This window comes from Lagenorhynchus albirostris, chromosome 13, assembly GCF_949774975.1.
Source record: "Lagenorhynchus albirostris chromosome 13, mLagAlb1.1, whole genome shotgun sequence".
NCBI classification, from domain to species: Eukaryota; Metazoa; Chordata; class Mammalia; order Artiodactyla; family Delphinidae; genus Lagenorhynchus; species Lagenorhynchus albirostris.
In genome coordinates this window covers 28,726,217-28,749,818 of record NC_083107.1, presented here as the reverse complement: position 1 = coordinate 28,749,818, position 23,602 = coordinate 28,726,217, and the positions used below count along the sequence as shown (strand labels likewise).

The following is a 23,602-nucleotide window of genomic DNA, read 5'->3' as shown; positions in this document are numbered from 1 at the left end:
TCAGTGAGTAAAATTATAAGTTGGAGGTGGTAAGAATGAGAAAGGCTTTCAGAGTTGGGGAAGTATCAGCATCTCTGTATGTCTGGGGAGAGGAGAGAAGGTTTGGAACAGTTGTTGAGGGACAAGGGGTTAATTAGATACAGACAGAAGGATTTCTTTTTTTATTTAAAAAAATTTAAAAAATTTTGTTTATTTATTTATTCATTTATATTGGTAACTGTAAGTTTGTTTTCTGGGTCTGTGAGTCTATTTCTGTTTTGTAAATGAGTTCATTTGTATCATTTTCTTTTATATTCCATATATAAGCGGTATCATATGACATTCATCTTCTTTGGTCTGACTTACTTCACTTAGTATGATAATCTCTGGGTCCATCCATGTTGCTGCAAATGGCATTATTTCATTCTTTTTGGTGGCTGAGTAATATTCCGTTGTGTGTGTGTGTGTGTGTGTGTGTGTGTGTGTGTGTGTGTGTATGTATGCACGCACACCACAAGACAGTGTCTGAGTAGACACTCTGGGCTGGAGGCTTTATGGGAGAGTGACCTCATAATACTCAGTGGCCTGGAAGCAGGAGAGGGGTAAGATGGAGGTGCTGTCAGGTGTGGACAAGGCAGGTGTGGTGGAGGCACAGGACTGAGGTAGCTGATGAGCCTGGCAGGGCAGATGCAAGAGGACTGGGCATAGAGCTGATGAGGAGGACAAAGAAGAGGGAAGGGCTAGGGAACACACATTTACAGAGTGCCTGCTGTGTGCCAAGCTCTGTGTTGGGTGCCTCACTTGGTGTGAGGGGGGTTGGAGGAGGTGGATAGGTTGAAGTCTGTCTTTAGAGAAGGGTCTCAAGGTCAAGGTCTTCCTAGAGGATTGGTTCTTAGTGGCTGGAGGCTTGAGATATGGCCATCCCTCTAGCAGCTGCAGGGGAGGGGGATTAAGATGCTGCTGGTTGGGGCTTCCCTGGTGGCGCAGTGGTTGAGGGTCCGCCTGCTGATGCAGGGGACACGGGTTTGAGACCCGGTCCGGGAAGATCCCACATGCCGCAGAGCGGCTGGGCCCGTGAGCCATGGCTGCTGAGCCTGCGCGTCCGGAGCCTGTGCTCCGCAACGGGAGAGGCCACAACAGTGAGAGGCCCGCGTACTGCAAAAAAAAAAAAAAAAAAAAAAGATGCTGCTGGTGGAGGACAAGGGACTGTGTTGGTGAATGACTTGTCCACGTGGATGTTGATTATCTCATGGGAGAATCGGAAATCAAACACGCAAACGTTGAGTCAGATACTGAGATCATCAAGGCAGGGTGAGCCAGGAGGAGTGGGAGAGGCAGGAGTGGGGAAGGCGGGTCTCCAGGAGGGCTGGGGAGGTGGAATCCCCAGGGAAAGCCGCGTGTGATCATGGAGGCGGAGGGCAAGTTCCATGAGGCTCTTAAGGACGAGGATCTGGCTGCTGACGAGAGCTCAAGAAGCCGCTGTGCAAAGGGTTAGGGGAAGGAGAACCCCGGGTGCCGTGCAGGGGCCAGTGGAGCTCAGGTGGACCAGCCCCACCCAAGGGCACCTCCCCTGATCTCTCATCCCGTGTCCCTCTGTAGCCCAGGCAGACATTGTGCTTTCCTCCTCCTTTTCCTTCTACGTGGACTCTCTGAATCTATTACCCTTTCCTAAGACACTCTTTCCTCTTCTTCCCATTGATCAGACCCTTGTTTTTCCTGGATGAAACCACTTTTCTTGAGACTAACTCAGAGGGAAGCCCCTGTTCTCTGCTTCAGCTCTTTGTGGCTTTCAATGTTGTGTTAGTTTCTGCTGTGCAGCAAAGTGAATCACTTATAAATATACATATATCTACTCTTTTTTAGATTCTATTCCTGCATAGGTCATTACAGAGTATTGAGTAGAGTTCCCTGTGCTATACAGTGGGTTCTTATTAGTTATCTATGTTATATATAGCAGTGTGTATATGTCAAACCCAATCTCCCAATTTATACACCCCCCCCCCTTGGTAACCTAAGTTTGTTTTCTACATCTGTGACTCTATTTCTGTTTTGTAAATAGGTTCATTTGTACCATTTTTTAAGATTTCACATATAGGCGGTATCATATATTTGTCCTTCTCTGTCTGACTTACTTCACTCAGTATAACAATCTCTAAGTCCATCCATGTTGCTGCAGATGGCATTATTTCATTCTTTTTTATGGCTGAGTAATATTCCATTGTATATATGTACCACATCTTCTTTATCCATTCCTCTGTTGATGGACATTTAGGTTGCTTCCACGTCCTGGCTATTGTAAATAGTGCTGCAATGAACATTGGGGTGCATGTATCCTTTCGAATTATGGTTTTCTCTGGATATATGCCCAGGAGTGGGATTGCTGGATCATATAGTAGTTCTATTTGTAGTTTTTTAAGGAACCTCCGTACTGTTCTCCATAGTGCCTGCACCAATTTACATTCCCACCAGCAGTATAGGAGGGTTCCCTTTTCTCCACACCCTCTCTGGCATTTATCGCTTGTAGATTGCCTTCTTCTCTGAAGCCTGCCTCACTGGTTATTTCCCCTGGTCTTCTGGGCTGTTACCTACCCCTGGCACAGGCAGAGCTGGTGCAGGAGGGTCCTTGCTGGCAGATTCCCATCTTTGCCATTGTTCTGAGGTCTGACGTGTCCTTGCTGATGAGCCATCGTCTGATCTTACTTCCTTTCAGACCCTGAGCTTGGAAATTGCTCTCCTCACCAGTTTCTTCCTGCCTCTTTCCCTCCCTCACCCTCAGTGAATGGCAGATCTTCCTCACTGAGGTTACAGCGCTGACCCCTCTCAGTTTCCCAGCCCATCGACTCCCTCCTGAAGCCTGGCCCCCATCCCCGATCCGCACTCTCACTCTGTGCTCGCTAGCTTCTGGGCTCTGCTGCCACACCTCGTGGCCCCCACCCTCCCCACGACATGCTGTCCGCACCACTCCTTGGTCAGCTTTGGGAGCAAAAGTCACCTGGAGTTGCTGTCAATGTCTTCCTTTACTTGGGTGAGGTTTACTCCTTATCCCATCCTCCACAGTGGCTGTTTCCAAAATTCTCGTCAGGAATTCCCTGGCGGTCCAGTGGTTGGGACTCTGCGCTTTCACTGCCGAGGGCACAGGTTCGATCCCTGCTCAGGGAAACTGAGATCCTCCAAGCCACGTGGCACAGCCAAAAAAACTAAAACAAAACAAAACAAAACAACCTCCTGGTCTTAAGCTCCAGCCTCGGTCCCCCGTAGAGAGACAGAGCCGCACAGTGGGAGTGATGTGAGTGCTTGAAGCTCCCTGGGTCATCAGCGCACCCCCCATCTTCCTTCATCTTCCCTCCCTTCCCCACTCCCCGTCTCCTTTGCATGTGCTCATGTCCTCCATACCACCCCCGTCTTGTTCTTCCTGTCCCTTCTCTGGCTCCTGCCCTCTGGTCTGTGTCGGACTCCAGATTTCCCAATCTCAAAACACCCTTGCCTTGACCATTTCTCCCCACCCCTCCCCTCCAAGCTGCTTTCCTCTTCCTTTCAGCCATCACCAAGGTCATCAAGTTCTTGAGAGTACCCTGTGTCCCTCTTCTCCAGTCCTTTGCCAGCTGCTCACTCCTTCACCCCTTCAGCGTGCTTCCCACTGCCTCCTTCCCTGACCCACTGGCCTAAGGGTCATCCGTCGCAAAGCCCCAGGAGCTCTTCTCTCATTAATCCGCTCTGTTGCTCCACAGCGTTTGATTCTGGAGCTCACGTCTTATTTGAAACTCTCTTCTCCCTCGGCATCCATGACTCCCCTCATTCTTTTCCTTTTTTTTTTTTTTGGAATGGATCCTTCAAATTCAGTGGCTTGATAAAATTCTGCTGCCTGCATCTTTGCTGTGCCTTTGACGTGACATTCAAGGCCCATGAGCATCTGGCCTCAGTCTGATTTTGCAGTGCATCTATCTGTCTATGGAGGAGCCTGTCTCCGTCTACCTGAGGCTCCTAAGTCGCTCATCTCCAGCCTGCATCTTCAGAGCTCCAGACGCTCAGTTTCAGTTGCCTGTACCAAAGCACGTGAACATGTCCCTTAGGCCCCTTTAACTTCACATATAGAAACCCAGTATCATTCGCTGCCCACTCCTCATACCTGATTCCCATCCTGTGTTAGGTGACATCTTGGGAAATGGCACTCATCATACACTTAGTTCCCCAGGCCAGAGCGTCTTTCCTCATCCTTCAGTCCCACATCTGTCAGTCCACACGCACACAGTTGGCCAGTCTTGTTGGCATGACAACCTCAGTGCATGCCTCTCCTCTCTCTCATCCCAAGACCAGAGTTCAAGGTCAGGCTCCCGTCATATCTTACCTGGGCCTCTGTGTGAATGAAGATGTAGGTTCAGCTGCTGTAACTCCAGTTAACCCCACATTACCACCAAAACCATCTTCTTTAAACTCAGATACAATCATGTGAATCTCCTCTTAAAAAACTGCCGGAGACCCACCCGCCCTCCCAGTTACTTACAGGATGAAGTCCAGGATCCTTAGCATGACATTCAAGGCCATGAACATTTGGCCTCAGGCTGATTTTGCAGTGCCACTTGCCAGGACATACTTCCATGGACTCCGTACTGTGGCCACACCAGACAATGTGACCCCTTCCAGAATGTACTTCCATCCTTCTCCCTGCCTTTTCACCTGATGGGATGCCTTCTCTGCCTACCAAAAACCACTTTGTTCTTCAAGACCCAATTCAGATGCTACTTCCTCCATGAAGCCTGCCTTGTCTTCCAGGGAAACTGATTGGTCTTTCCTTTCGGTCACCGCCCCATGTTTTGTTAGTTGAGTTAATGCGTCCATCTTTGTCACTGAGACTCAGTTCCTTGAGGTCAGCGACAGTATAATAGATATGAACTGTTTTATCTCCCCTCTTGCCTAGTACAGGTCTTGTGCACAGTAGGTGCTCAATCAGTGCTTGTTGTCTAAGGGAATGAGCAGTGTTAAGGATGATGACTGAAAGCAGAGGAGGTGATCATTTTCTTCAGATGTGAGCTGAGGAAAAGCAGTGCAGAACTAATTCCTTCACAAGCACTTGTGTGACATGAGGCATTCTGGGATGGAGGATTTTGCTGCAAAGATTCTGAAGCAGGTTTCTACCTGTGGACTGAGTGAGGATGGTCCAGGCAGCTTTCCAAGGAGTGAGCTGCTGGGCATGGCCTGAAGCCACCTCTCTCCTATCCTTCTGCCACCCCCTTGCCCAAGTGCAGCACGTGGATCTTTTGTTCCTCAAACTGCCAAGTTAGCCCTCGCTCTGCATGAGTTTCTGCCCCTGCCTGGATCCCACCATCCAGGTCTCCAAGCTGGCGCATCACCAACACTATTCCTGCCCTCCCCTCAATATAGTTACAAGCCCCCTTGCTCTGTTCTTTCTAAACCCACTGGTTCTGCATCCAGCCTACGTTAACCCTCATCTAGCTTATCTGTAAAGTGGGGTATCCCAGGGCCTTGCACCCCACAGCATTGGCGTCGTCTGGGCATTTGTTAAAATACAGAGTCTTGGGCTCCACCCCAGACCTGTTGAACCAGAATCTGCATTTTAGTTGGAAGGTATAGCAGTGGTCTAGAAGTCACTGATTCTCCAGTTTCTAATGTATAGCCACATTTGAGACCCACTGCTCATGGGGGTTGCTGTCAGGATTAAATGAGAGAGTGTATACAATCAGTAAATATTATTTTTATTATTACTGTTCTAATCATAATAGCACATACTATCACATTCATTTGCTTAAAGGTCTGCTTTCCCTGTGAAAGGTGAGCACCACGGGGGCAGGGCGTCTGTCCATCTTGTTCACTGCGGCAGCCCTCGCCCCTCAGCGTGATGCTGACACTTAGTAGTCACTCAATAGATACTTGTTGGGTGAATGAACAGACGTTATTGAAGACAGTGGCTGGCCTAGACCTCTGTCACCTCTGTGCTATTTTTTGATGGGTGGAATGGGAAGGAGACTGCAGTTCTTGAGTGCCTGCCGGTGTGCCACGTGCATTTACACGTTATTGAAGTTGATCCTCCCACAGCCCGGGAGGTCAGTGTCATTGTCTCCACTGTCCAGATGAGGAAGCAGAGTCTCAGGGTAAGGAACCTGTCAGAGATCACAGGCTAGGAAGTGGCAAGGCGAGATCTGCCTTTCTTCAAGATGCACCATTTATTTATTTATAAACATGACCTGAATGGTGCAATTTTGGACTGAGGAATACTTTTTTCTAAAAAAAAATTATTTATGTAGTTGCAACCAGGTCTTAGTTGCGGCAGGCGGGCTCCTTAGTTGTGGCACGTGGGCTCCCTAGTTGCGACAGTTAGTCTCCTTAGTTGTGGCTTGCCAGCTCCTTAGTTGCGGCATGTGAACTCTTAGTTGCAGCATGCATGTGGGATCTAGTTCTCTGACCAGGGATCGAACCCAGGCCCCCTGCATTGGGAGCGCAGCAGGGTCTTATCCGCTGCGCCACCAGGGAAGTCCCGAGATGCACCGTTTAAATGTGTTGGTTGAGCTCTCAGAAAAGGAAGGTAAAACACTGTGCTCGAAGGCACATTAAGGAATCATATTTGGTTGTGTTGTAGCTGGAGAGAAAAGACCCCTCTGAAGACAAGGAGGACATTGAAGGCAACCTGCTCAGGCCGACCGGCGTGGCCCTCCGCGGAGCGCACTTCTGCCTGAAGGTCTTCAGGGCCGAGGATTTACCACAGAGTGAGTCTGGTGCCCTCGTTGGGTGACTGTGAGGGGGGACGCTGGGCTGGGCTGCCTCAGCTCCCGGGGGGAAGGAGATGGAGGGGCTGGTCCCCTGCTCCCTCTCTGCCTCCCCTTGGCCTGGCTTCCTCACCCCGAGGGTCTACTAGATCCGTGTCAGCCCACTTCTCCCTCTGCTCTGCCGTCTGGCGAAGCCTCACACCCTCTCTAGGTTTCCCAAGGCTTTTTACTGTTCTTAACAGAGAAACAGTCAGAATTAATGAGAAGTCATACTGATGCCGGTGGAGTCACAGAGATGCAAGTAATCTTGAGAGTACTAGCTGCCCCTGGGCTCCGTTTCAGCATCTGCTAGGCCTTGTCTGGCTCTTTGGCCACTCCGTGCACCCATTTTCTTGGCTCTTACTGCGGAGTCAGCACCATTTCAACTCTCTGTTCTGCGCTCATGGCTGGATCCCACTGATTTTCTTTCTCTCCTCTAGGAAGCCCCAGACTGAAAATTGGCAGACCCTGGGCTGGGGAAGCAGTTGCTGAAATGTTAGAAGGGCTCAGTGTTTCCACTGAGTGGAGACACATGGGTGTCTAGTTTGCCTGGGACTGTCCTGGTTTTAGCACCAAAAGTCCCACATCCCAGAAAGTCCTCAGTCCCTGGTAAACTGGGACAGTGGGTCACCCTAGCTGTGGCTATGTCCTCATCATCCCAAGAAGGCCATTGTGGCCACTGCCTGATTTCTCACAGTGACTAACCCTGTACTAGCCCTACCCTGTGTGCTCAATAAATGTGGGGGAATTATGCTGAATATTCTAAAGCTGTGGGTGTCAACCCAGGCTGCAGTTAAATCATCCTGGAAGCGTTAAGGAAGTGCAGATGCCTGGACCCTTCCTCCAGTGTTTCAGATTGACTTGGTTTGGGGTGGGGCTTACACACTGGTAGTTTAAAAATGCTCCCTGGTAGTTCTCTTGCTGCGGGCTATAAGCCACTATTTTGGAGCATACATTAGCAGAATTAAGCCAGGCGCTGTCCATAGCAGAGTTCACAAGAACAAGTAGTCGGGGACTACTTGGGTCCCTGTTTACGAGTTTTCCATGAAGCTAATTGCTTGAGGGTTTCTGCTTTGACTAATGACACCAATAAATGGGTTCCTTCTGCACAAGCTTAATTGAACCAAAATCATGGGGAAAGCCTTTAAATAAGTAATGGGCATTAAAATACAGGCTTAGAACATTGGTTCTAAGCGTCTGTTGGTTGAAACTATGCAGAAGTGAGGCTGGTGAGCTTCCAAAGGGGGCTGGGGAAATAGAAATGTTTGCTTTGCTCAGGGTAAAGGGGATTATGTTGAATTCTCTGAAATGTTGTTTAAATATAAATAAAAGAAAAATAGATGGGTAAATAGAACATAAATATTTGCTAATTGTTATCTGTTGTATTCATGTAGACATTGGCTAGTATACAATTGTTAACTGTCCCCTCCTCTCAGTTTCTCATTTATATACATATGTACATTTATACCTAACATATATATACATACATACATACACACATCTATCATCTGTAAATACATATGTAAAAATATGGCTAATTCAGTAAAATATTGGTTTGAAGCAGCATAGATTAAATATATATATAAATATATATATATATATTTTTAAATGGAATTGACTTATTGGTTACCCTCAGGAAAATCACTGTGCTAATGTATATATATAAAGGAAAATGTCAAACAGGCAACAGTAATGGGATATTATTATAACAACTTACAGTCTTTTTTTTTTTAATTAATTTGTTTTTGGCTGCATTGGGTCTTCGTTGCTGTGAGCAGGCTTTCTCTAGTTGTGATGAGCGGGGGCTACTCTTTTTCTTTTTTTGTTTTTTAACATCTTTATTGGAGTATAATTGCTTTACAATGGCGTGTTAGTTTCTGCTGTATAACAAAGTGAATCAGCTATACATATACATATATTCCCATATCTCCTTCCTCTTGCGTCTCCCTCCCACCCTCCCTATCCCACCCCTCTAGGTGGACACAAAGCACCGAGCTGATCTCCCTGTGCTATGCGGCTGCTTCCCACTAGCTATCTATTTTACATTTGGTAGTGTATATATGTCCGTGCTACTCTCTCACTTCATCCCAGCCTACCCTTCCCCCTCCCTGTGTCCTCAAGTCCATTCTCTGTGTCTTCAGTCCTGTCCTGCCCCTAGGTTCGTCAGAACCATGTTTTTTTTTTTTAGATTCCATATATATGTGTTAGCATACAGCATTTGTTTCTCTTTCTGACTTCACTCTGTATGAAAGTCTCTAGGTCCATCCATCTCACTAAAAATAACTCAATTTCGTTTCTTTCTATGGCTGGGTAATATTCCATTGTATATATGTGCCACATTTTCTTTATCCATTCATCTGTTGATGGACAACACTTAACATTGCTTCCATGTCCTGGCTATTGTAAGTAGAGCTTCAATGAACATTGTGGTACATGACTCTTTTTGAATTATGGTTTTCTCAGGGTATATGCCCAGTAGTGGGATTGCTATTCCCACTATAGCTTGGTAGTTCTATTTTTAGTTTTTTAAGGAACCTCCATACTGTTTTCCATAGTGGCTGTATCAATTTACATTCCCACCAACAGTGCAAGAGGGTTCCCTTTTCTCCACACCTTCTCCAGCATTCATTGTTTGTAGATTTTTTTGATGATGGCCATTCTGACTGGTGTGAGGTGATACCTCATTTTAGTTTTTTTAAAAAGTTTATTTATTTATTTATTTAATTTATTTATGGCTGCATTGGGTCTTCGTTGCTCCACGTGGGCTTTTCTCTAGTTGCGGCGAGTGGGGGCTACTCCTTGTTGTGGTGTGCGGGCTTATTGCTGTGGGTTCTCTTGTTGCGGAGCATGGGCTCTGGGTGCACGGGCTTCAGTAGCTGTGGCACACAGGCTCAGTAGTTGTGGCTCAGGGGCTCTAGAGCACAGGCTCAGTAGCTGTGGTGCATGGGCTTAGCTGCTCCGTGGCATGGGTGATCTTCCTGGACCAGGGATCGAACCCGTGTCCCCTGCATTGGCAGGTGAATTCTTAACCACTGTGCCACCAGGGAAGTCCCCAACTTCCAGTCTTTTTCTGGATCATTTACTGCTCTTAGCGATGTAGATTTCTAATCAGTCAATCAATCGGACCTGTTCTGAAAGCCTTTGAGAACGGGGCGGGGGACAGTGAACCAGCTGTTTGGAGCTGGGCAAGGAAGCAGCGCAGTGCCCTCAGGAGCTGCTATTCTGAGATGGTCCTTTCTCCCAGGAGCCCTGGGCTGAGGGGTCCATGGCGTCTCTCTCAGGGAGTCCCAGGACTGTGGGGAGACAGGTGGGAAGTGGGGGTTTTGAAGATGGGAGAGCGGGTGGGCAGTGATCAGCATGTCTTTCTCCTCAGTGGATGATGCCGTAATGGACAACGTGAAGCAGATCTTTGGCTTTGAGAGTAACAAGAAGAACTTGGTGGATCCCTTCGTGGAAGTCAGCTTTGCGGGGAAGATGGTAAGGGGCAAGTAAACAAGAGGATTTGTGGGAGGGTGATGACTGGATGTCCCTGTGGATGGGCACTGGATGTGCAGGACAGAGTGAGGCACACGCAGTGCCCCCCATCAGAGGCATGTGCACACCGGGGATGGGGGGCTGATTGTGGGACATGGGGTGAGACACGCAGGCCCAGCTCTCTGGGGCTGCCATGCACACGCACGAGGACAGGTCTGCTCAGGTGTTTGAGACAGACACATAGGTGTGGATGGACAGGGAGAGGACATATGGACAGTGGATAGATAGAGGAATATTTGGGGGAAAATTAAGTAATAGTCAGGAAACCAGATGTGAAGGCACAATGATAGGGAAACTTAAAAACAATGCAGTGAAAACATAATGATTATTTTTAAAAAGTTGTGGCAGGAGTTGGGCAGACTCCTTTCAGCCACACTGGTGGGGGCCCTAGGGATCGTGTACCTCTCTTCCTTCCTGCCTAGAGGCCAGGCTGTTGCTCCAGTCCCTCTTGATTTCTGCCTGGGCCCCTCCCTCTATCCCACCTTAGGGATGGCTTTGCCCACTTTCCAGGCTCTCCTTCGAAGCCTCAGCCACTCCCAGGGTTCAGCCGTCACCTCTCCACAGAGGAATCCACAGCTGTATTTGACTCTGACCCCTCTCTTCAGACACAGACCTCCCCATGCCTCTTCAAGTCTCTGTATTCTGCCCCTCCAGCCCTTTAAAGGAGTCATCTGCTGCCCCAAACCGCCCCACTTCCAGAAGCCGCCATCCTAATCAGGTACCACCATCAAAGGCAGAGAATGTGGGCCTGCCTTGATTCGGCCCTTTTTTTTTTGACCTCCCTACATCAAACATGCCACCCCTAGCTCTTGCCTTCAAAAATCCCGAGGTCCTTTCCTGTCTCTATGCCCCTAGTCACTGTCATCTCTCCCCAGGGCAACACAACAGCCTTGGGTCCATTCTCTTGTCCGGGTTCTCCCCATAGAAATCCACCACCATATTTAGTGTAAAACACAGTCCTGTCTGTAAAAGGAAGTTCAAACCGCATAACCTGGTTGACCAGGTCTCACCCAGCCGAACTTTCTCACCTCATTTCCATGGCCAATATTAGCTTGTACAGTCTTTGCGAGAATGTGGAACATCTCGCCCCCTCCTGGGCGGACGCAGCTCTGCAGCCCGCTTGGAGCAGCGCCGAACTGAGCGGGTTTCAGCCCCACTGTCTCGCTGAGGGGGCTGGGGGGGGCGGGGGGTGCGGGGTGCGGAGGGGGGCGTGCGGGTACAAACCGCACAGCCAGCACGTCGCCCGTGTGACCTCTCATCTGCCCTGCGGTCACACCTAGCTTTTGCCCGGGCCTGTGCACTCCGGGGTCCTTCCTGGCCCTTTCCCCCCAGCAAGTCTGTTGCATCGTTCAAGGTTTAGCTTCCGTCACCCACACAGGCCTGATGTGCTAGTTCGGCCTTCGGGGCTCCGCGCGGCCGATTGCACGGCCCTTTTTTAGCCCGTTTTCCGCTGCATTCCGGTGTTTGTTAGCATATGTTCCTCTGACTTTCGGGGAAACAGCCCGATTTCTTTTACTCTGTAACCTCAGAGCAGAGACTGGTGGAAATACTGGAAATAGGGGAGAATGACGTATCTGGAAGGCGCAGCCTCCACCCCGGCTCCCGGAACCCTAACGAGGCGCCTCTGAGCTTCGTGCCAACCTCAGGGAGCTGGCAGGGTGGGGTAGCGCCCTCCGGGGCCCCGCCGGCCTGGCCCAGAGGTCCACCGGCCGGCCACAGCGCCAGGCTCCGGCGAGTTGAGTTGGATGACTTGGGTGTTAACAGGAAAATTGGAAACGGGCGGAGGAGAAGGGCTTTGAACAGAGCCGAGTGGAGGGCGGGTGCAGCCGGCTCTGCTTTGCTCCCGAGGCAGAGGCCGGAAGGGAGACACGCAGGTGTTATAGGACAGTTGGGGAGGTGTTTACAAGCTTAACAACAAACGCTAAAAGCCTAGGGTGATGATGGAGGTCGTGTGGGCTCCCATTCACACAGCACTTTGCAGTGTTCTTTTCCACTTAATCTCTTCTTAGATTCATTTTGGAAAGATGTAGGGTCTGCCCGCCCATCCCACCAACAAAGGGACCCCTGAAGTCAGGGACCGGATCGCTGAGGCCCAGGTGTGATTTCACAAACGGGAGGAAGGCCTTGGATAGCTTGTTTCCTCTGCCTGCTACCTGAAGTCCACACTCTTCCCCACCCCCCGTTTTATGTTTCTTTTCTTTCTTCTTTTATTATCGATGCACATATTTATTAAGGAATTTTGAAAAATGCAGAAAAAGTAGCATTATCCATAAGGCATCATACAAAGTTTATGTTTGGGGCCTATCTTTCTAGTTTTTAAAATTTTTATTTTTTACTGTTGCACACTTTGCCCCTAAAGGCTTCAGCATGCCCCTCCTGAGAAAAAGAAAATTCTTTGTAACCACAATAACATTATCACACCTAGGAAATTAACAATTATCGTCTACTCTTGTCAGATACTGGCTCATATAAATATTCTCTGATTATCCCCCAAATGTCTTTTAGAGCTGTTTAATTTTGTTTTGATCTAAGATCCAACTGGATTTTACGCTCTGTGTTAGTCTTTTCTGTAACAGTCTTTTACCCACCTCCATCATTCCCATTTTTCTCACCCCACAACATTGCATTTTTGAAAAGCCCAAGCCGTTTGTCCATGTCCTGGATTTGTCCCATTGTTTCCTTCTGTTGTTGTTTAACTTCTTCTGGCCCCTGTATTTCCTATAAACTGGAAGTTAGGTCTCAAGATCAGATTGCATTCAAATGAACTGTTTGGGCAAGAACGCATCACGGGTGATGTTTCGTACGTCGTATTGCGTCACAACAGGAAGCAAAATGCCACCTTGTCCCATCACTGGTAATGATTGATTACTTGGTTTAGGTGGTGTCTTCAGATCTCTCCCTTGTCAAAGCACACGCTCGCCTCTGTACTTTGCAGGTTATCTGTGGGCGATATCTCGACGTGTGCTGATGTCCTGTTTCCCAGCAACCTCTTACCTAATGGTCCACGAAGCCATTGACCTCCTTGCCTGAACAAGTCATTCACCTGGGGTGCAAAGCGGCGATTCCCTCATTATCATTCCTTCTCTCTTTATTAGCTGGTGTTTTTTGTAAAGAATAGCTTCCCCTCCCCTCTTCCCTTTTGAGTGTTGATATGCCCCTAATACTTTTTATTAATTCAGTGTGTTAAAATCGGTTATGGTGCTGGTTGTGTGAACCGTCCTGCTGTTGGCCAGTGGGAGTGCCTTTGAGCTGTTCCTCCATCCCGGGCTAAGACAGGGTCTCAGGGGAAATGTCTGTGGGAGAGGTAACACGAATTTTAAACTCATTCACACTGGGGTGTAAATGCTCACTGTGGGTCTTACCGAAGTGCAGTTTTTGTTTGGGCTTGGGCTCAGAGTCTGATGCCCTTAGGAGGGACCGTGATGGGATGGATGGAGGCAGGAAGGAAGCAGGAAGGTTGGCTGGACAGTCCTGCTGGACACTTACTCCAAGGACCGGGATCAGTTTTCCCAGCTTGACAGATGGGAAAGTCATGTCTCAAGATTGTTTTTATTCCACATTCCCAACATGGTAGGGTGCTGTGATGATGGCTAGAACCAAGACCGACCTGCCTTCCAATTTAGTAGCTTTCCTTGGAGCTGAGTCTCAGAGCTCTGGGGCTCCTAGCTGCTACTGGGTCCCTGCCAGCACCTTGATCTCTCTAGGTCTTCTGTTCTGAGATGCCCTTGGCTGGCCCTGGGGATTTTTCTAGGAAGGTGCAGATGTCTGGGGAAGGTGATAGAGGTAGGGGACCTGGCCCAGGCAAGGGAATATGTAAAGCTGACTGGTGGCTGGGCTCCTGAATGAAGCTGCACCCTCCATTTTCCCTCTAGAAGGAAGGGGCTTATGAAAGAGGCAGTTGAGACCCTCCATCTTCTGGTGGTCACCGGGTCTCTGTGTCCCCTGCTCTCTGCCCCAGCCACCTCGTCATGGCTTCCCCCAACTCTCTCTGCTACCTTTATCACCTGTGTCATCCTGCCTGTCCTCTCTCTGTCTCTGGTGTGTCCCTTTTTCTCATTCACCCTTTTCTGAAATGAAAAGCCCTGGGGATTTGTCCTCTGTGTGCCTACTCACCCAAGCCTGGCCCTCTTTGCATTTCCTCTAATGGACACTTGGTGGCACTGTTATCTAAGATGTGAACCATACCTGATTTGGCCAAGCTACTGAGAGAGAAGGTTTTGTGTGTGTGCGCACTCACACACACACACACACACACACACATATCACACTTCTTCATGGTATGGGGCAAGGACAGGGGAGGTACTTGGAGGGCAGAGTGCGAGACTAAAGCGACTTTTTTATTTTCCAAGAATAAAACCTATTAATCATAAAAAGATGAAAAAATCAGAGAAAAGCAAGGAAAATGAAAAAAATTAAGCACATTTCTGCACACCACCTTGGAGAGGCCCACCATTAACATTTGTTTATATCTCCTGCTAGTATGTTTTCCTCCCTGTAGCTCTCACTCCTTCTCTCTGTTGCACGTCCCCCCCCCCCCCACCAACCCTGGCCCTGCCCTGCCCCAGTGGAAAAAAAAAATTGGATTCGGAATACAGTTGATCTTCACTATTCACAGATTCTGTATTTGCAAATTTGCCTACTCGCTAAAATTTATTTGTAACCCAAAATTAATCCTTATGGTGCTTTGGTGATCATTTGCAAAGCTGTGAACAATTTGAGTCAGCTGAGGTGCATGTTGCCAGCTGAGCTGAAACAATGTGATTCCCTCCTTGTTTCAGCTCTCATGGTGTAAATGTGTCCTTTTCCTGGTCTATTTAGTGTCATGCTTTTTGCATTTTTTGTGCTTTTTGCTGGTGATTTCAGTGTTTACAATGGCTCCCAAGTGTTGTGCCGAAATGCTGTCTAGTATTTCCCTGTGTAAGAAGGCTGTGACGTGCCTTATGGAGAAACTATGTATTAGGTAAGCTTCATTCAGGCATGAGTGAGAGTGCTGTTGGCTGTGAGTTCAATGTTAATGAATCCACAATATATAATAAAAAAATGGTGTTTTGAAACAGAAACACACATAAAACAAGGTTATTGGTGAGTTGACAAAAAACTGTTGTGACAGAGGCTTGCAGGAACCTAACCCTGTATTTCTCTTAGGAGCAACGCTTCAGTGTTCATCAGCTCATGTTCTTGGTGACTTACAATGTGTAGTTAGAATGTGTAACTACCGCCAGTAATGAGAATCCACTATATCTGTGTGGTTTGGTAAAGTGCTTTTATCACCTAACATTTCCTTAGGTTATTAAATAGTCTTTGAAATCAATTTTTTGATGGCTGCATAATATTCCATGACATGATATAACATAAATTTTAATCGATTTTTGGATTTTTTTTTTTTGCAATTTTCCTCTTTTATGAACAACTCTGTGACAAACATCAGTGTACAGGACTCTGTCTACACTCTGATTGGTTTTCTGTAGGAAAGTTTCTAGCACTGGGTCAGAGGGCATGCTTATTTTTAAGTATTTGATACAGGTGGCTAAGGAGCCCTCCAGAAAGGGTGTAATGAATACACTCCATCAGGAAGGGAAAGAGGGTAAAAAATGAAAAGGCTCAGAGAGGAGGAGGCGGACGGGGAGAGGAAGCTTGGTGCTGCCTTTGCTGAGTGTGGGGAGTGAAGCAGGGTGTGGGAAGGCAGCTGGGGATTTCTAGGGCCAGAGGCAGCGCTGGCCTAGGTGGGGGGAACCTGCTGTGTTCGGGCTCCCAAACCCACAACTCGGTGGCTCTCTCACGGGGAGCCTCCAAGGGCAGCCCGGAGGAAGTGATTGCTGGGGAGGCCTTGGACTGCCTGGGGCAGGGCTGGGGGAGGGTGGGGACAACCTGTGCCTTCTTGTCCAGGGAGCTGAGTGATGCTGCCAGGGTCTCTCAGCTGTGTCTGATTAACGAGTCTTCCCTCCCTCCCTCCCTCCCTCCCTCCCTTCCTTCTTTCCTTCCTATTTTAAACTTTTGTTCATCTAAGTTTTGAATTAGGTAATACATTTATTATGCCCACCATATACATTTATGCATCCCTCATTTTGCATCATTCTGGCTTAATTATGCATATGCTGCACACATCTGACCATAAATTCTTACCTTTTACCCTTTTAACACAAACGGTTGCACATGACACTCACTGTTCTGCACCTTGCTTTTTTCACTTAATAATAGAACTTGGAAGTTGTTTCATATCACAGAGCTCTTTCATTCTTCTAGGGCTACGCAGTGCTCCATTCTGTGGATGGATCACACTTTATCTAATCTGTCCTCTGTTGGTGGACACATGGGTTGTTCCATGTCCTCCCTAGTTGGAACCAGGCTGCAGTGGATGACCTCGTACACGTGTTATTCTGCACACATGCAAGTCTTTCTGTAGGATACTTTCTAGAGGTAGAACTGGTAGGTCAGAGGGCATTTGCATTTGTAATTTTGAACGATAGTGGCCAATGGCCCTTTGGAGGGGTTGAGCTGTTCTGTTTTCCCACCAGCAAAATCCTAGCGTGCAGTTTTCCCATTGCCTTGCCAAGAGAGGGCTGTCAGGCTTTAGAGATTTTTGTGAATCTGATAGATGAGACGTCGTATCTCATTCATTTTGTTCCTTTTATTATGAGGGAGATTTAGCATCTTTCTGTGTGCTTTACAGCCCTTTGTGTAACCATTCCTGAGAACTGTGTGTCCCACTTTGCCTTTTGTTCCATCTGACTGTCGGAGCTCTTCTTTCCTTACTCCTCTCTTTGCTCACACAAGGGCCAAATCCCGGCACCCATCCCTGCCCCCAGACTTTGCCTGGGCTCTTCTCACAGGGAGGAGGGGATGGTGGGCACAGGGGCTGGTACTGGGTGGATCAGGGATGGAGACCAAGTCCTGGCCCCTAGGGAGGCCACACCCTCATTTGATGGAGGGCCCAAAGCCCCCAGTCTGGTCAGGTGCTCATTAGATGAGAAAATGCATGTCAATGCTTCACACAATCAGGGCCCACAGTAAATGCTCTGAGGAAGGCTGCTCACTGTTTCCGTGTGTAGGACACACACACCTTCCAGGATCTGAAGCAGAGTCTTCACCTGCTGCCCTGTGTGGGTATGGGATGCCCTGGGCTGGCTAAGGGACCTGGTGCCTCCCCGGGGCAGAGCAGAGCACACAAGCTGCTGGATTGGATCTGGTTTCCACCTCTGCTAGGTTTCTTGTTTGTGGAAAGCCCAGTCTCATGAGCAGGGCTGATTGGAGGCAGACTGTGGCTTATGAGGTTTGTGTCTTCACTGCATTTTCCTCTCTCAGATGCAGGTGCATGGCCCCCTGCCCTGGCCCTCCAGCCCCCCTTTCCTCTCCTCCTCCCTCCATCTCTAATCTCCTGGGTTCACAGTCTTCCAAAAGGGCAGGTGATCTGGGCTGATGGGCAAAGGGGATTGCCTCAGACTCTAGGACTCCTGGGAAAGCTGGTCTGGATGCAGGGCCCCATATTTAGGGTCATGGCCATAATGGGAGGTGAGGGAGGAGAATTTCCAGCCAGAGTTATGAGATAAGGAAGAAGGGTTGTGACATTCAAACAATCTATCCCTCCTAACTCCCTCCACCCCATGCCCCATTGGGTCTGATCTACCATTGAGCTTTGTCTCTAGAAAGATTCCCTGTGTCTGAGCCCACTGCACCAGGCTCCATGGCCCCCAGGGCCTTTTGCCCAGCCCAAAACGTGGCCAGCATGGCAGAGGATGGCTGCTGGCTGGTGTGGTGGTCTCTGAGGGAGCCCAGAGTCCCCTCAAAGCTCCATCCACCTGTGCTCTGTGTCTTCTAGCTCTGCAGCAAGATCCTGGAGAAGACGGCCAACCCTCAGTGGAACCAGAGCATCACGGTGCCTGCCATGGTGAGCCTCACCCCCATGAGCCCACCCCAGGAGGCCTGGGCTCCCAGCCTACCCAGTTCCCGCCCGCATCCCAGACTTCTGCTTCTTCACAAGGACCCCACCCAACCCGTCTCTCTTCCCTCCTTAGTTTCCCTCCATGTGTGAGAAAATGAGGATTCGTGTCATGGACTGGTGAGCTCTGCGTCCCGGGATCTTTAGAGGTGGCTGTTGTCAGGGGTCACTTGGTCCTTCGGTTTCCTTTTGTTCATTCTGCAAGAAGTGGGAGAGTCTGTTTCAGGGGAGGTAGTTTCCTTTGGGGGAGGCCAGAGAAGGAGAGGGTGTGGGCTGTTGGGAAGCTTACAGCCCTGCTCAAGGGCAGCCAGGTGGGGCTGGAACAGCTCCAGGAACCAGAGATCCCTGAGGCCAGGAGGGGCCAGGAAGGCTTCCTGGAGGAGGTGAGGTTTTGGGAAGTTCAGGATGAAGGCATTCTAATGAAGAGAGGGTCATAAGCAGAGGCATGGAAGCTGGAAAGAGCAAAGCTTCCAGGAGGGTGGGCTGTGATGCCCACAGTGTTGGTAGGATGAAACGAGTCTCCAGGCTGGGGAAGTGGGTCCGGTTACCCGAGCTGGGGATGCCACTGCCGGCTTGCAGCAGGGGTGGGCAAGAGTCACACGGTCATCTTAGAAAATGAGTATCTAACCCTTGCTGAGCGTCTGTGTGCTCCAGGTCCTCCTCCCAGTGAGCGCTTTACATGCGTGTCTCACCTGACGCTCACCTCGACTCCAGGCACCGCCCGACCTTGCAGATGAGGGAGTAGGTTTGAATAGACTGAGTACCCTGTATGACGTTGGGAAGCAGCCGAGGCCAGGCTCGAACAAGCCTGTGCTCCCTCCGCCCGTGCGCTTAACCACCGGGCCGTGCTGACCCCTCCGCGTTGAGCCTTCTCTCACGCCCGACGGCTGTTAGGAGTCCCCACGCGCGATCTCCAGGACCTTCCCTACATCAGCCTTTCCCAAAAGAGAGAGTTGTCCTTTCTCTGCCCCCAAGAAGTCTTGGCTGTGCGGTTCCCGGCGTGTTGTCCTTTGGTCTCAGGCCCATGGCACCCCCAGCCAGGAGGATAATGAGAGACTAGGGAAAACCCCCAGGCCACAGAGCCATTAAAGTGCGCGCCAGGTCCCCAGCCCGAGAGAAGACAGCTTGGGAGAATTAGAGGAGAGGAAGGGAGTGCGAGGGGGGCGAGGAGGGAGAGGCCTCTGGGGCCCTGCCCGCCCGTATGCTCCGTGGGAGGTGCTTTGGGGGCAATGTGCTCTACACCCACGGAGCCATCCTTCCCCTCGCCGGGTGCGCGCGCGTGCGTGCGCTGGGTGCGTGCCTGTGCGTGGCGGTGTGAGTGGATGCACGCGGGCGTGCGAGCGCAAGGGCGCCGCATCCCCTGTGTTGTGGACGGCCTCGCCCGAGTCCGTGTGAGCCGAGTGAGGCATCGGCATACTGTACAATCCAAACACATTACCGAATCTGGTGGCTGCCTCTCTGGTTTAGGCTAAAGTGGCATTTTTATTGTGAGTCTATTTTCAGACTTGCTGCATTTTCCAAAAGCAACCCCAAGCCCCAAAACCCAACTCTTGGCCAGAAAGCATTCAGTTGCTGCAAGTTCCTATCCAGAAAAGTGCTTTCTTCCCAGAAAACTCAGATAAACTTGTGTTATTACCTGAATCCTAGAAATACGATATGGTCCATATGGCCTTTTCTCTGTAACTTAATCTTCCATTCAGTTCTCAAAGAATTTCTTTCATTAGAAGACAAAATCCCCCAAACTACCCCCTACCCTGCAAAAAAAACCTGACACAAAATCTCTCTCCTCCCATTCTCTTTCCCTTCTCACCAGATTCAGGTAAGACCAGAGGTGAGAAATCCTATTCCTCTCCAAGGGCTGGTCTTTTCTAGGGGTTGGTCATGAAGGCAGTTTAAAAGTGTCATCAACTGTCAATTATCTGGTATTGATAACCTTACTGTAAAATGTTTAAGGGAATTTTTACTTTCCAGTTCATCTTAACGTTATTCACCAGGAAAAGGGATACAGATCTGTGCTGGCAATTCACTCTTCCTAATGTAGCCCCCGCCCTGAGAGAAAACTTTAAAGCTTGATCACCTCCCTGGGAAATACAGAGAGAAAGGAAAGGAGCAGCAGAGATCTGGTATCTCATGGCTTTAAGATTTAAAAGGAAAATGAAATTGCCGTGCCCAGGCGGGTCTTTCACAATGGGGCGTGTGGGTGTCATCTCCTGAAGCCTCCTGTGGCCAAAGGATGCACAGCAGGGAGAGAGGGCCTGCTGGGCCCCGAGAGGAGGGAAGAGGCACGTGGGGAACCTTCTGGAAGGAGACAGATCCTGCCCCATCCAGCGTTCCTCAGTCTCAGCACTGTGACGTTTTGGACTGGAAAAGTCTTTGCAGTGGGTGACTGTCCTGTGCACTGTAGGATGTTTGGCTGTAACCATGGCCTCTCTCTACCACTCCCCTCCACATCAAAAATGTTTCCAGACGTTGCCAGATGTCCTGGGGTCAGAATCACTGGATTGAGAACTCTAGGTCTAGCCTGGCAAGGAAGCAGCAGGTCGTTGCAAGCGTAGCTCTGGTTTCCATGTCAGGCATATTCTGCTCAAATCCCAGCTTTGCCAACCTGCCTACCTCAGCTTCTTCATCTGAAATTGGGGCTAATTGCAGAACCTGCCTCAGGGCCAACATGAGGATTAAATGAGCCAAGTCACGTGACGGGGTTAGCACACTGCTTGGCTCTCAGGAGGAGTCCAGTAAATGCTGACTATTACTGTATATGATTGTTAGGGGGGCAGGTGTGGGGCGCAGAGGAAGGGTCTGCACAAGACAGTCAGTCCTCAAGCTTCTCCCCATAGTCCCCTATGCTGGCTGGGGAGGGGAGAGGCCGCCTTCTGGGAGGCAGGACAGGCCCCGTATTGTAGACAGAAGCCGCGTGGGCCACGGTGCGAGCACTGGACCTGGAGTCTGGACACCAGGGTTTCGGTTCTGGCTCTGCCCCTGCCTCCCAGGCTGACCTCGGGCAAGGACCTTCTGGCTCTGAGCCTCAGTTTCTTCATCCATGCAAAAGATATGTTAGTAAGAGTACCTGTTCCTCAAGGCTGCTGGGAGAATCCTTGGAGATAAGGGGGTTTAAAAGTGCTTTGTCACATACAGAATCAGATACAGAAAAGAGCTATGCATTAGCTACCATAAGCTAATTAAGACTGTGGCCTTGGAGGTAGTTTCTTCCTGGTCATCTGGTTTTCTCCCTGGTCCGGGTATGTCTTGGCTCCTAGAGCCTTGCTCTCCCTGGGCCTGGGGGTCTGGCTCCCTGAGCGGCCTCCTGCTCCCCTGCCCTGCCTCCTGCCTCAGGTCTCCTCCCTTTCAACCTGCAGCTGTGCCCGCAGACCTCCAGCATGGCCGATGGGATGCTGATGGTGGGGGGGATGGACTGGGTCCCCCCTAGAGGAGTCTTGAGTGACACTTTCTTGCCTAGGATTACTAGGCCTCCATAACATACCCCGTGTGAAGACTGGGACCCCTAATGATGTATAACCGAGGTCGTTTCCTTCCTGGGTGGGCTGTGGCCTGCGATCCCCCTCCCCTGTTCACGCCCTTTCTGCCCCTTTGCTCTAGGGACCGCCTTACGCACAACGACATTGTGGCCACCAACTACCTGAGTATGTCGAAAATCTCTGCCTCTGGAGGAGAAATAGAAGGTACGTTCCACCTTTCTGCTGCCCTCTGGCCCCCCGTGCTCTCCCCTGTTCCGCCCCTACTGTCTTGAGAGTTTGTAGAAAAGGGAAGATTATAAGGTCTTTGCTGCCCATTTCCCAGGGAGAAGGGCTCTGGCCAGTGAGAGAGATGGGTTTGCATTTAGGACTGGCCCACTTCGGATGGTGAGATACACCACCGAATGGCATAGAGAGGATTCATTCCTGCAGATTATACTGGTGGCTGTGGCCACACCATCTACCGGGTTCTAGGTTGGCTGACTGTGTTCAAAACAGCTTCTGTTTTGAAAAGCTTTCACTGGCCTGTGAACAAGTAGTTCATGATCATTTTGTACAATTTAAAAGAGATAGTCTGAAAGAACAATATAAAATTGTCACAAAATTATCCATAAGCCTACCCTCCCAGACAAGAGGTAAATATTAACATTCTGGGACCTGTTTGTCTGTATGTATGTACGTGAAAAACATTGCTTTGAAACAATTTTCAATTGTTTTGAAAATTGCTTTTTGTCACTTGGCAGTACAACAGAGATGTTTACTCATGTTATTAAATATTCTTCTACAATATAATTTTAAATGAATACACACATTCCATTGTGTGAATACACCATAGTCCACATTAACTAAATGTTGTATAGTTAAGTGTTTTCTAATTTTTCCATGTTATAAACAGCTAACTTGATACTGAATATTTTTGTAGCTGAATCTTTATGTAATTCATGATTTTTCTTTTGCATAAATACCTAGAAGTGGAATTGCTGTGTTGAAAGATTTGAACATTTTAGGGACTTCCCTGGTGGTCCAGTGGCTAAGACTCCATGCTCCCAATGCAGGGGGCCCAAGGTTCGATCCCTGGTCAGGGAACTAGATCCCACATGCCACAACTAAGCCCTGGCCCAGCCAAATAAAAAAAAAATAAATATTTTTAAAAGATTTGAACATTTTGAATCTTTTGGTATATATCAAAAGTGCCCTACAAAAAGACTGGACTAATTTACACTCTAATCACTCAAGCTTATTTTGCTGCACCCGCATCAACAAAATGCAAAATAATGGTATTTAAAAAGAATTTTGTCAGTTTGTTGGGTGAATTTCATTGTTGCCTTAATTTTATTTCATTGATATCTGGTAAAGTTGACCATTGTAAATTTTAAAATATTTTAATAATTATCTTACATTTACAAATTATATATATTTATATACTTCTAAATTTATTCTGTTGTAAATTGCCTATTCATGCTTTTGTCTATATTTCTGATGGTATGCTTGTCTTTTTCTCATTGTTTTTTTTAAGAGTTGTGTATGTATGTGGAGGTTAATTTTCTCCCATCATATATGTTGTAAATAATTTTTGTCAGTCTTATTTTATCATTTAATAGTTTTTAACATACGGAAATTAAAAAATTTCACATAGCTAAATATATTAATCTTTTCCTTAGTGAATTAGGAAAGGGTTTAACATTACTTTTTTCAAAATTGTTCTTTGGTGATACCAATGCTATATATTGAATAATCTTTTCCCTGCGTTTTGAATTGCCACTTTTATCCCATACTAAATTCCTAAATGTGTTCTTGGGCCTATTTCTTGATTTTCTATTATCTTTAATTGGTATGTCTGCTTATTACTTCTTAGGTTTTGGTATCTGGGCTATGCTGGCTCTGTAAAATTAATTGGAAAGATTTAAAGTCTTTTCTAACAT

General features: G+C 48.5%; 1 protein-coding gene across 29 annotated transcripts in view; it reads left to right on the top strand.

The window, feature by feature from the left end:
* Positions 1–23,602, top strand: part of DYSF (dysferlin) — a 222,709-nt gene that overhangs the window by 62,869 nt on the left and 136,238 nt on the right. For all 29 annotated transcript variants that reach the window (XM_060168906.1, XM_060168916.1, XM_060168912.1 and 26 more), the window contains 5 exons: positions 6,572–6,698; positions 10,111–10,214; positions 18,088–18,156; positions 18,284–18,327; positions 21,805–21,887. In XM_060168906.1, the coding sequence (XP_060024889.1) occupies positions 6,572–6,698; positions 10,111–10,214; positions 18,088–18,156; positions 18,284–18,327; positions 21,805–21,887 (427 nt within the window). The remainder of the gene's footprint in view (positions 1–6,571; positions 6,699–10,110; positions 10,215–18,087; positions 18,157–18,283; positions 18,328–21,804; positions 21,888–23,602) is intronic.